This window comes from Musca autumnalis, unplaced genomic scaffold, assembly GCF_047663935.1.
Source record: "Musca autumnalis isolate F117 unplaced genomic scaffold, ASM4766393v1 scaffold_3, whole genome shotgun sequence".
NCBI lineage: Eukaryota > Metazoa > Arthropoda > Insecta > Diptera > Muscidae > Musca > Musca autumnalis.
In genome coordinates, this window is record NW_027411866.1 from 245,210,783 (window position 1) to 245,224,405 (window position 13,623).

At 30.1% G+C, this 13,623-nt stretch overlaps 2 protein-coding genes across 5 annotated transcripts in view; both read left to right on the plus strand.

The window, feature by feature from the left end:
* lz (lozenge) overlaps positions 1 to 7,992 on the plus strand; it is a 104,562-nt gene extending 96,570 nt beyond the window's left edge. For all 4 annotated transcript variants that reach the window (XM_073977570.1, XM_073977567.1, XM_073977568.1 and 1 more), the window contains exon 6: positions 5,832 to 7,992. In XM_073977570.1, the coding sequence (XP_073833671.1) occupies positions 5,832 to 6,733 (902 nt within the window). In that variant the 3' untranslated portion in view covers positions 6,734 to 7,992. The remainder of the gene's footprint in view (positions 1 to 5,831) is intronic.
* Positions 7,993 to 11,614: 3,622 nt separating this feature from the next.
* LOC141398475 (uncharacterized) lies at positions 11,615 to 12,991 on the plus strand. The gene has a single exon (XM_073975760.1). It carries the CDS (start codon positions 11,615 to 11,617, stop codon positions 12,989 to 12,991), a length of 1,377 nt encoding a protein of 458 aa, XP_073831861.1.
* The last annotated feature ends 632 nt before the right edge of the window (positions 12,992 to 13,623 follow it).

The following is a 13,623-nucleotide window of genomic DNA, read 5'->3' on the forward strand; positions in this document are numbered from 1 at the left end:
AAAAAATCCACGCCTATTGTCATGAAGATCCTTGAAAAATATTTTTCAAAAAATCCACGCCTATTGTCATGAAGATCCTTGAAAAATATTTTTCAAAAAATCCACGCTTATTGTTATGAGGGTCCTTTAAACATATTTTTCAAAAAATCCACGCCTATGGTCATGAAGATCCTTGAAAAATATTTTTCAAAAAATCCACGCCTATTGTCATGAAGATCCTTGAAAAATATTTTTCAAAAAATCCACGCCTATTGTCATGAAGATCCTTGAAAAATATTTTTCAAAAAATCCACGCCTATTGTCATGAAGAACCTTGAAAAATATTTTTCAAAAAATCCACGCCTATTGTCATGAAGATCCTTGAAAAATATTTTTCAAAAAATCCACGCGTATAGGTCCTTGAAAAATATTTTTCAAAAAATACGCGCCTATGAAGATCCTTGAAAAATATTTTTCAAAACATACACGCCTATTGTCATGAAGATCCTTGAAAAATATTTTTCAAAAAATACACGCCTATTGTCATGAAGATCCTTGAAAAATATTTTTCAAAAAATCCACGCCTATTGTCATGAAGATCCTTGAAAAATATTTTTCCACGCTTTTTGTCTGAGCGACCTTAAAAAATATTTTTCAATAAAACACGCTTTTTGTCATGAGGGTCCTTAAAAAATATTTTTCAAAAAATCCACGTTTATTGTCATGAAAGTCCTTGGGAAATATTTGTTTTCGAAAAATCCACGCTTAGGGTCATTGAAAAATACTTTTCAAAAAATCCACGCCTATTGAGGGTCCTTGAAAAAATATACTTTAAAATCCATGCTTAAAAAACCCCATTGTGTTACATAATAATCTACATGTCGAACTTATACCCCGATTACAACCATTAATGGTCAGCCCTTTTTTCATTAACCGTTTTGTGCGTGCGTTCGCTGGCTGGAGTTGCGAAGGTCTGTTGTGCGTCTGAATAAATGATTATGTTGCATTACATGTTGCCACTGCACTTTGCCTTCGCTGTGGTGCCATCGTAAACATTTAAACTCCCGCTTGGAATATCATCAAATGTAAGTTGCGTTATATGAATGACAGTGTATATGTGTTCATTTTGCCGTCCATTATTGGGTGCGTTGGTTTGTTTTGGGCCCGCAACGACGCACAAAGGTCTGCAAGCCATAGTTCACATCCACCATGTCAGCGGCAACATGTAATCATTCTGTGCCATAATCAACCATACTACGTTTATGCGTAAGGCAACATTTTTTCCATTATTAGCCTTTGCTTTTTCATGACCTCTCTTCACTCGTCTTCTCTCTGTTTATTGTTAGTGCAGTATTTATTTTCAAAGGTTTAATACCGCCTTATAGTTTAGATTTGCACAGTGGGTTGCTGCTGACTGACTAAACGTGGTTGTGTGTGTGTGAGTTCCAATATCCTTACTTCCTTGTCTGCTCGGTTTCATTGTCATTAATTTAACCTACAATTGACGTTTGATAATTGCCACTGGACTAGAGGAACGCTTAGATTGAATTGTTGTTGCTGCTATTGTTGTTGTGCCATTATTATTATCCTTTGACGAATAGGAAAGTGGTAGTGTAGTGTATCTAAGTATGTGGAGGGGACAGGGAACTAATAATTATGTTGTCATTTATAACAGTTGGCTATTGTTTTTGATCGTTGAAAAGCGGAGGTAAACCTTCAATTAATTACAATAATAATTTGTCATCGATATCCTTTAACAAATTAATATCACCAAAGAAGGAAGAGGAAGCGGGAATAAAGACATCAACAACTGGGCAAGATGTGGGTAAAACGGCACGTGGTGTACTCAGCAGAAACAGGAAAAAAAATTTTAGGTGGGAGTAGGGGAAATTAACGGAATTTTGTTTTAAATTTTAAATTTGAAGAATGAATTTAATAATTTAAAATTAAAATATTGTTTTTTCAATGTTGAAATAAAAAAAGATTTTGTTTTGATATATAATATTAAATTAGTAAAATATATTTTTAATATTAAAATATTTCTTTTTTTTTAATGTTAAAATAGTAAAATATTTTTTTTTTTTTTAATATCAACATTCGAAAATATTAAATTATTAAAATAATAAATATTTTCTATATTTTACTTACCATTTTAATATATAATACCATTTAATATATATTTTTTTATATAAAAATTAATATTGAAAAAATAGTAAAATATTTCTTTTAATATTAAAATAAAAAATAAATAATAAAAAATAATAAAAACTAATATTAAAATTAAATAATAAAATACTTTTAATATTTTTATATTTTTAATATTCAAATATATTTGGAATATTTAAATATTTTTTTAATATTAGAATATTTTATAATATTGAAATATTAAAACTTTTTTAATAGCATAATATTTTTTTAATATTAAAATATTTTTTTAATATTAAAAATTAAAATAATTAAAAAAATTAAATTATAAAACATAAAAAAATTACATTTGAAAGAAGAAAAGTTAGATGCCAGAGAAGCCGCTCCACAGGCAATATGTCTGAAGAGACGAAACATGCATGTCACATAGTGGTGGTTGTGTGGGTTCGAATCTTCGGCTTTCCTTTTTCACTTGCAAAAATAAACGGTCATTAAGCTCGATTCCAATGAGAAATTAATTAAAAATTAATATTAAAAATGATCTTCGCCCTAATAGGCAACATTTTCAAATAAAATAATACAATTTTTTAAAATTAAAATATTTTTTTAATATTAAAAAATATTAAAATATTTTTTTAATACTTGGAAATAAAAGATTTTGGAAATAAAAGATTTGATTTTTTTTAGCATTTTTCCCGACGTTTCGTCGATGTCATGTCGACTTCTTCTGGGGATCAATTTATTTAATAATATTCAAGTCGCGCTTATATTAGATTTATATTTAGAAAATTAAACATAAAAACAGTGAACAACGGCTCAAAATTACTTTTACCACAAACTTCTTTGTGTTATTGCCACTCCATATTTTTTATATTAAAATTTTAAAATGTTTTGTTAATTAAAATATTAAAGTATTAAAACATTTTTTTAAAAGAATAATAGTTTTTTCATAAAAAAATATTTAAAATATTTGTTCTTTAATATTAAAATATTTTTTTAATAAAAACAATAAAATATAATATATTTAAATTGTTTATTATTAAAATAATATTTTTTTAAAAAATTTAATATTTGTCAGTATATATTTTTTTTTAATATTAACATTTATTTTTTAATATTAAAAAGTATTAATATTTTATTGTTTTTAATGTTAAAATATTTTTATGTATAAATATTATTTTTTATATATTGTCTTAAATTTTAAATCTGGAGATTGACTTAAAACAATATTTTTTTAAAAATTTTAATATTGTCAATATATATTTTTTTAATATTAAAATTTATTTTTTTAATATTAAAAAGTATTAAAATTTTATTGTTTTTAATGTTAAAATATTTTTATGTATAAATTTTATTTTTTATATATTGTCTTAAATTTTAAATCTGGAGCTTGACTTTAATTTAGAAGAATTAATATAATGTAAAAAGATTTTTGTTTAATATAAAAAATTAAATTATTAAAACATTTGTTTAATACAAAGATATTAAAATATATTTTTTAATATAAAAATATTTGTTTATATATTAAAATAGTAAAATATTTTTTTTTTAATATAAATCAATATAAATAATATTTTTTTTTATATTTTATTTACTATTTTAATATTAAAATACTTTTATTTAATTTTCAAATATTTTTTAATTTAAAAAATAAAAACTGCAAAATAGTAAAACATTTTTTAATATTAAAATCCAATTCACTTAATATTAGTATAATTTGTAATATTAAAATATTTTGAATATTAAAATATTTTATATTTAAAAAATATTTTTTTAAAGAAAAATTGTTTTTTAATAAAAAAAATATTAAAATATTTGTTTTTTTAATATTAAAATATTTTTTTAATATAAAAAAAATAAAATATAATATATTAAAATTGTTTAATATTATAATATTTTTTTTAAAATTTAATATTTGTCAATATATTTTTTTAAAAATTAAAATTTATTTTTATACCCTCCACCATAGTATGTAGGGTATATTAAGTTTGTCATTCCGTTTGTAACACATCAACCTAATCATTTGTGACCCTAGAAAGTATATATATTCTTGATCAGGATAAAATTCTAAGACGATCTAGCCATGTCCGTCTGTCCGTCTGTTGTAATCACTCTAGCGTCCGCAATAATTGAGATAAAGTGCTGAAATTTTGCACCCGAGGGTCTTTTTTCCCATCAAGTCGAAGATGGGCTATATCGGTCCACTCTTTGGTATAGCCCCCATATAACGGTACCTCCGGAATTGAGGTATTTTGACGTTCTTCGCCACATTTGGAGACCGAATTAGCTATAGTTTGGCACTTAGGGTTCCTAGTGATCAACAAACTTATATCCCAGAGGATATGGGCATAGGTCCATGTTTTGGTATAGTCCCCATATAACGGTACCTCCCGATTTTCGGTATTTTGAGAATTTTAGCTGCAATTTTTAACCGAACTAGCTGTAATGATCGGTATTTTGAGAATTTTATCTACAAGTTTGTCCATTCAAAAGTAATCGTCAATATAGGTCCATGTTTTGGTATATCCCCCCACATAACTGTACCTCCCGATTTTCGGGAATTTTCAGTGGTCACGAAATTTCTTCACTAATTTTGAGGGTCTACATTGTTTTTATGAAACTACCCTCAATTTGACTCTTGAAGTTCCCTGCAGCTATAAAACTTTTCCGCCAAGAAAATTAAAGATAGGTTGACTCTTTGATATAGCCCCGTAGGTGGTACCTTTCATCTAGCTGAACACATTTTTTTAGATTAGATTAGATAACACTGTGCAACAAAATGGAGGTGAAAGTCTGGGGCACGGAAAATTCCTCTTGGGAAAGAAAGGCCTTGGTGAGTATATTATGAACCCCGAAGGACAGATCCGCCGTGAGTCGTACTTCCGCGTTATGACGAAATTTTTGTTAGAGACCCTGTGGGCCATCAGGAATTAGCGTTATATCTTTGTTCACTGTTGCTTAAGTGCTCTACAAAAACAACAAACAAAGATATAATGCTAATTCATGATGGCCCACAGGGTCTCTTGCAAAAACTTCATCACGCCATAAAGCAGAAGTTCGACTCACGGCGCATCTGTCCTTTGGGGTTTTTAATATACACACACCAAGAGCTCTCATCTCCAAAAGGAATTATCTCTGCCCCAACATTTGTGTTCACAGTGTAATTTAAGCATTAGTGGGAGGCAGTGGGATTCTATCCATTGTCGAAAAGTTGTTACACCTAAAAATGTGAAAGGACCCTAATTATTACATTTTAATTAAGACTATTTTATGGTGCAGGGTATAAAAAGTTCGGCCCGGCCGAACTTAAAGACTTTTTACTTGTTTAATATTAAAATATATTTTTTAATATTAAAAAATTCAAATAGAAGAATATTAAAATTATTTAATATTAAAATAATATTATTTTAAGAATTAATAAAATATTTTATTACATATATAAATATATTTCTTTTAAAATATTAAAATATTTTTTAATATTAAAAAAATAGAAATATTAACATTTTTTAATATTAAAATAAAGTTTAAAAAAAATAAACTATTTCTGGCTTAGTATTAAAATATTTGTTTTAATATTAAAAAATATTAATTGTTTAATATTGAAATATTTTTTAATATCAACATATTTTTTATATATAACATTACGTTTTATTACTGTACCCTTCAACAATCTCTTTTAATATTTTCTCATTTTTTTATTCTTACAGATAACACCAACCTCATGGGTGCCGCCGATTGGACAGGGTGTCCAAGCACCGCCTCAGCTGCCTATTCATATCATCACAGCCACACATTGCCGCCACCGCCTGCACCGCCCTCCGCTACGGCGGCATCTGCCACAAATGGTGTTTATCCCGGCTATGAAACCCTACCCACAGATCCTGCCAATCTACAATTGCCAACAGTTATAACAGATATGCAAACATTCTGTGCACCCAGCGATTATCATCCCACAGCCATTGTACCCCACATACAACAGGCAATGTGTAGCCCCACTTATGGGGGTGGACCCAAAACGGAATATGACTCATATAATGCTGCGGCTGCGGCGGGATATTCTTCTTACAGTAACTGGTCAAATGGCTATAATACCGGCTATCAATATGGCGGTTGTGCCACCCAGCCTCAGTATCCCACACATGGCCCCACACCCACCATGGTTTTATATCCCCAACTATTCTCCACCTACAATCAAAATGAAATCCATTTACATTTACATGGTGCCGATAAAATCGAACATTATCTGGGGGGAGGTGAAAATGCTCTAACCATTAGTTCGCTCTCCGGGAATCGTCCGAGTATAGAAATTGGTATTGGTACCTCAGATCATGAAGATCAAATGCAAAATCGTCTTGTAAATAATGGTGGTGCTTCTAATGATCCTCATCAATCCTCACATGTTGTCATTACGGATGGTGGTAATACTATGGACCAAACAGACCAAAGACAAACAGGAGCAACAGGAGCAGCAACAAATCATTTAAATGAAACGGCTAATGATGTTGGTGCTGTGGCAGGTGCCAATGCCTCCATTGAACAGCACTCACACACAACCCGCGAAGGTGAAGAAGTGTGGCGACCGTATGAGGCTTCTTCATGGTCTCAGTGACAACAAAATTGTAAGACTTATGTACATATAGAGTTATAAATTAAGAGTTGTTTTAATTTTATTTTTTTTTTAATTTTTAGTAATAAAACAAAATATCAAAGAGAGATAAATTTGTAAATAATTTAAATAATTTTTCCGGAACACCATTTCCAATAAAGAATAATAGAAAAAATAATAATTTGAAAATCTAGGATCGCGTATCTATATTTCATATATATATATATATTTATATAATAAAAGGGATTAATAATGAAAGACTGGGTGATTTATAAAGACCGGAACGAGGGTTCATTATAATTTTAGATCAAATTGAGCTCTTTGCTTTGAACGCTAGTCTTGAAATTTGGACCGCCCTCATTTAGGTCCCACACTCTATATATGCTAAATTTTATATTTTTTTACAATTCCTTCTTGGATATGGTGTTTCGGAAGATGAAAGAAACGGAAGTACTTAACAAAACTATTCATACTTGTTAGGTATAAATTTGAAAAAAAAAATATATTTATAAAAACTCAAAACAAAATGCCACATAATTAGTTAGACATGAAAAGAAAAACACATCAAACTCAAATAATAGATCTAAATCAAATGGGATGATTAATGTAGTAATTATCCAATAAAAAAAGTACATTTACTTCAACTTCTTAACAAAGCTCATTGTTATTTATGAGAATCTATAAATAAATATGTATGTATATGTATGTGTATAGGATTGTATGTATATTTAAGATTAGTGTGTAATATAACAATTTTTCCAAAAACAAAATGTAACAAAATCTCTTATTAACTGCGGTTAAAATGTACTTAACAAAAATCCAAAAAAAAAAAAAAAAAACGAAAAAACACAAAAAACTCAACACGAAATCAACCAATTAATAAGCTCTACTTTCATCATTGGCTATTTGCATCACTGTAAATGTTGTTTTCTGATTGGTTGGTAATTTCGGTTATTTTTTTTTTGTATTTTTTTTTTCAAATTGTGGCTAATTCCAAAATAGACTGTTTTCTCCTACAACTGCTAATACCCATTACTCAGTTCAGCTCGTTTTTTTTTTGTTTTCTTATAATTACAAATATTTGTATTTATACGTATGTATGTACATACATGTACGCATGTATGAGTGTTTTTTATCTGAAATTATATTTCAATCTTGATTGTTATGTTAGCTATGATTAAGCTTATTTTTTATATGTGTGTGTAAATATTTTTTAAAGAAATAAATGAAATAAAACATAAGAAAAAATTATAAATAAAAAATGCGATTTTTTCTTCAAATGCCATGGTATTTCTTTCGTTGAACTTTCGTAGAACCAGCGAGCGTGTTTGTGGTCGTCTAGAAGTAATCTATATTGGGAACAAAATTATTTCTTTCCTTTGAAAGATGAATCATGAATACTCTTAATTAGCTGTAGGCGGCGGCGGGTGGAAACATTTCAGACCATTATATAGAAACGAATTTACAACAGTTCATTGGCACAAGTTTACAGAACATAGGCATGCATAACTGTAATCAAAAGTTTTGATTCAAAACACATAAAATCGGTACTCGACCAGAAATTCTTATACAGTGAGTTAGTTATGCAGGGTTATACAAATTAGAATAATTTATTTGTTTCCATTACGCAATGAACTTTCTAATACGCAGTTAATTATTAATATTGCGGTTAACCATTTAATATTATTTTGGGAAAGTTTGATTTTTAAACAGATTTCTTGATTTTATACATTATACACATATGTACTGTATGACACATACATACTTTTCATTACCAAATAATGTATTCTAAACCTTTTGCAACAAGATGCGTAACAAATGTGCGCAATTTTAAACCTTTTTGTTGAAATGCGATTTTTACGCATATGTTTCAAATTTAGGCATTTTCATTCATTCATTTTAGACACATAGGTTCACAATTCCAGCACACTTTATGCGTAAAAATCATATTTCAACAAACATGTTTAGAATTGCGCACATTTTTTTATTATTTATTTACTACTGCAGCTAGTTATAATAAACTAACAAGTAATATATATATATATATATATATATATATATATATATATATATATATATATATATAAGAATAATTGCACACATTTGTACCGCATCTTGTTGCAAAAAGTTTCGAGTGTTGATTTTTATAGTATTTTTTGGTAGTCGTAACTACTTACAGAACCCCCTAATAACCAAGTTATTGTATGGCCACTAGACTTGTTATACATATATTCTATTTTTAGAACATTTGAGGTGGAATTACCATTCAATTTCAACAAACTTCCTATTTTATTTTATTTTATTTTATTTTATTTTATTTTAATTTATTTTATTTTATTTTATTTTATTTTATTTTATTTTATTTTATTTTATTTTATTTTATTTTATTTTATTTTATTTTATTTTATTTTATTTTATTTTATTTTATTTTATTTTATTTTATTTTATTTTATTTTATTTTATTTTATTTTATTTTATTTTATTTTATTTTATTTTATTTTATTTTATTTTATTTTATTTTATTTTATTTTATTTTATTTTATTTTATTTTATTATATTTTATTTTATTTTGCTTTCTCAAAAGCGTAGATTTTTTTAAAATATTTTTTTCAAAAGTGTAAATTTTTTACAACATTTTTTTAAAAGCGTGGATTTAAAAAAAAAATAAAGCATAGATTTTTACAATATTTCTTTTTCAGCGTCGATTTTTTGAAAATAGTTTTTTTTTAAAGAGCGTGGATTTTTAAAACTTTTTTCAAAAGCGCATATTTTTTAAAACTTTTTTCAAAAGCGCGGATTATTTAATTTTTTTTCAAAATGTTAGAGTTTTTAAAATAGCTTTTTTTTAAAAACGTGGATTTTTTAAAATATTTTTTTCAAAAGTCTGGATTATTTATTTATTTTCTTCAAAAGTCTGGATTTTTAAATAATGTTTTTAAAAGCGTGGATTTTTTAAAATAATTTTTTTGAAAGGGTGGTGTTAGGTCAACGCATCTGTTTATCTTTTTATTTATTTTTGCATGTTTCGATATATTTCATTAGTTATATTTTGCATGTAATTTATATCTCATTGTTGTTGCTATTTTTAAAATCATCATTATTGTTATTCATTTTCGTCATTATGCCTGTCTGTCCCTTTGATCGCTGTATCTCTGTTTCTTATTCTCGTTTCTATTGTCGCTGCCCTAACTTTGTTTCTCTGCTTGCGCCCACACAAGCATTGTAAATCAATCGAAAGGGAATATTTGCATTAGTTTGATTTGCTGTTCTTTCTAATGTGAGTTAGAAATGCAAGCAGCATATGCATTCCACTCAATCCTACATATTAGAGAAAACACTCGATGAGAGACATCGATCTGTATGTTTGTTGTTATTTGTAATTTTTGTCTCCTCCTTTAGCTTATTAAGATTTTACATTGTAACTGCCCTTTTTTGTAACAATAAATCACTTGAAAAAATAGTTGAAGCTGTGCGCATTTTATTTGGTCTTCGTTTTTCGGACTTTGGCATTTTTTGGTGGTTTTGTGTTTTACACTGGGAAGAACCCTCAGCATATAAGTTGATAGTTCAATCTATTTCAAATTTATGCTAGTCCAGGAAAACGCTCCTGGATTTAACATTGGCGACCGTGACAGGACAGTGTAAATTTATCGTTGAACCTCGCTAAAATCACAAACTTTGCCAAGTTTTTCAAAATCATATTGTTTTTTTTGTCGCATTGTCATTTTCGTCTGCAACCACCATGACTTTGGAAGAACTTAAGCAACAGCGCACAATAATCAAGAAGAATATTTCTCGCATCAGAACAGTGATTGATGCCAGTGGCAAGGGAGAAAAACCACTTTCGTCTGCAGATTTAAAATGTCGTCTCGGAATTCTGGACTCATATTTCAAGCAAGTGCTATCGATTCAAAGTAAAATTGAAAACATAGATCCAGAAGACAATGGCCGTGCAGATATTGAAGACTCTTACTGCTACATCAATGCACAAATTCAACAACAACTTGCTGAAGATGGACATAATGCAACATTTACCGACTCATCGTTTGCTGTTTCTGTTCCCACAAACAAAATTCCTCGGCTAAAACTTCCAAGCTTTAATGGTAAATATAGTGATTATAAAAACTTTATCACATCTTTCAAGCAAATTATCGATCGGGAACATGGCCTCTCAAACATTGAGAAGTTCAATCATTTATTGAATTGTCTACAAGGTCATGCGTTAGAAACTGTGAAGGCGTTTCAAGTTACGAACGAGAATTATCCCAAGGCTTTAGAAAGGCTCAAAGCTCGTTATGATAACAGTACGCTTATATTTATGGAAAATATTACATCTCTTTTCGATTTGCCAGATGTGTCAAAATCAAATTCTGGTCAATTAAGAAGCCTTGTGGATAATGTTTCTGCCATTTACAGTTCTCTCCAGTCTCTCACTCACAAAATGACATCGTTAATGCAATGTTAATTCATATTGTAATGCAAAAGGTTGATGTGGACACTCAAAGAAAGTGGAAAGACTCTTTGGACTTCAGTCGACTTCCTACATGGGACGATTGTTCAAAAATTCTGGAAAGAAGATGTCAGTATTTAGAGTCTTTAGACACAACAATTTCTCGTCGCCAGGACCACATTCCTGCAAAATCATTTCAAAAATCATCCAAACATGGACATTCGTTTTCTTGCACCAAACGTGTTTGTTCTTTTTGTTCGAAAACTGACCACTCCATCACGCAATGTGTGCAATTCAAAGATTTAGATGTTGGTCTTCGTTTTGATAATGTGAAGAAACTTGGTCTTTGCATTAATTGCCTCGCTAAGGGCCACCAAGTCACAAATTGTCCATCAACATTCAAATGCAAAAATTGTTCTCGCTCTCATCATACGATGCTTCATCGTTCTCAACCACCTCCAATGCATTTGTCGACTGCACCATCTACTTCTGCTGCTGCGGGTAATGATGCAGCTGCTACAGTGCATACACATATGGATAGTTCATCGCATCAAGTACTTCTTGCTACATCTATGGTTCTCGTTCGTGACAGTTCTGGCTCCTACAAATTGGGAAGGGCTCTGTTAGATTCTTGCTCTCAAATAAATTTCATTACCGACGACTTTGCTCAGCGTCTTAATCTTCGAAGACACAAAAAACATGTTGAAGTTTCTGGCATTGGCAATGCTTGCACAAAAATAAAACAAAACTGTTCAACCAATATAAAATCTAATGTGACAGATTTTGAAGTCGAGCTTTCGTTTTGTATCACGCCACATATTTCGTATCAACCCGATTCAGAACTTGATGTTTCCTCTTGGAACTTTCCTTCCAATGTTCAGCTTGCTGATGAAAGCTTTTACAAATCCAACAAAATTGACTTGCTTGTTGGTACAGAAACCTTCTTTGACATACTCTCTGTTGGTCAAATCAAACTTGGTCCAAATCTCCCCAAGTTACAAAAGACTTTACTGGGATGGATAGTTACGGGAAGATACAACACATCCAGACCAAACAACATCAACGGGTCATACCTTCTTTCAACTGACGAAGAAATAAATTTTAATTTGGAACGTCTTTGGAAAATAGAAGAAATCGGCAAAAATGCTAAAGAAATTATGCCCGAACAAAGGGAATGTGAGCAATTTTTTAAAACCAATGTGGCGCGCGAAACTTCAGGTAGAATTGTAGTGAAATTACCTTTCAAAGAATCTCCTTCATCGCTAGGCCAATCACATAACACTGCTCTTCGACGTTTCACTGCTCAAGAACGACGATTGGCTAATAATCCCGAGTTAAAAACAGAGTATGTTGCTTTCATGAGAGATTATGAGAGCTTTGGACACATGAGTTTGGTCAAAAATCTCAATTTGCATGAACCGCATTATTATATTCCCCACCACTGTGTGCTCAAACCCAACAGTACTTCAACAAAACTTCGGGTTGTCTTTGACGCCTCTTGTGCAACATCGTCAGATACTTCTCTCAACGACATCTTAATGGTTGGACCCACAATACAAGAGGAACTTTTTCTGTTACTATTGCGTTTTCGACTTCACCGCTTTGCGTTAACTGCTGACATTGTAAAAATGTATAGGCAGGTTTTGGTCAGCCCAGAAGATCGGAAGTTTCAATATATTTTGTGGCGTTATTCGGACAAAGAAGAAATCAAAACATATCGTTTGAATACCGTAACATATGGTACTTCAGCAGCACCTTTTTTGGCTGTTCGTGCTCTTCATTATCTTGCCGATGAATATTCTGAACGTTGAGATTGGTGCAAATGCACTCAAAACTTCATTCTATGTTGACGATTTTCTAGGTGGAGCTGAAACCATTGAAGAGTTAACCGAGCTTAAAAATCAAGTAACAGAACTGCTTAAAATGGGATGTTTCGAGCTTGACAAATGGCATTCGAACCATGAAAAGTTTCGCCATGATAAAACTGTAAAAGATTTAAACTTAGATGATTCAATTGTCACCAATGCCTTGGGAATTTCATGGGATCAACAACATGATACATTTTTGTTTTCTTATTTGGATACTAAAAGTTGGATGGGACGAATCCGTTCCACAAGAGATTCATACTGCTTGGCAACGTTTCCTCGAAGATCTTCAACACTTATCGCTACTAAACATCCCTCGTTATTGTTTGTCACCTAATCCAGAGTCAATCCAATTGCATGGTTTTTGCGATTCCTCGATTCGTGCATATGGTTGTTGCATTTACATCAGAGTGCAATCCAGATCTGGTATCGTTTCTACACAACTATTTACCGCCAAGTCGAAGGTTGCCCCAACAAAGCGAAAATCGTTACCATCTTTAGAACTGTGTGGAGCTCACTTATTATCCAAATTATACACCAAAATTAATCATCTGCAAAGTATTCCAAAGAGTTCTGTT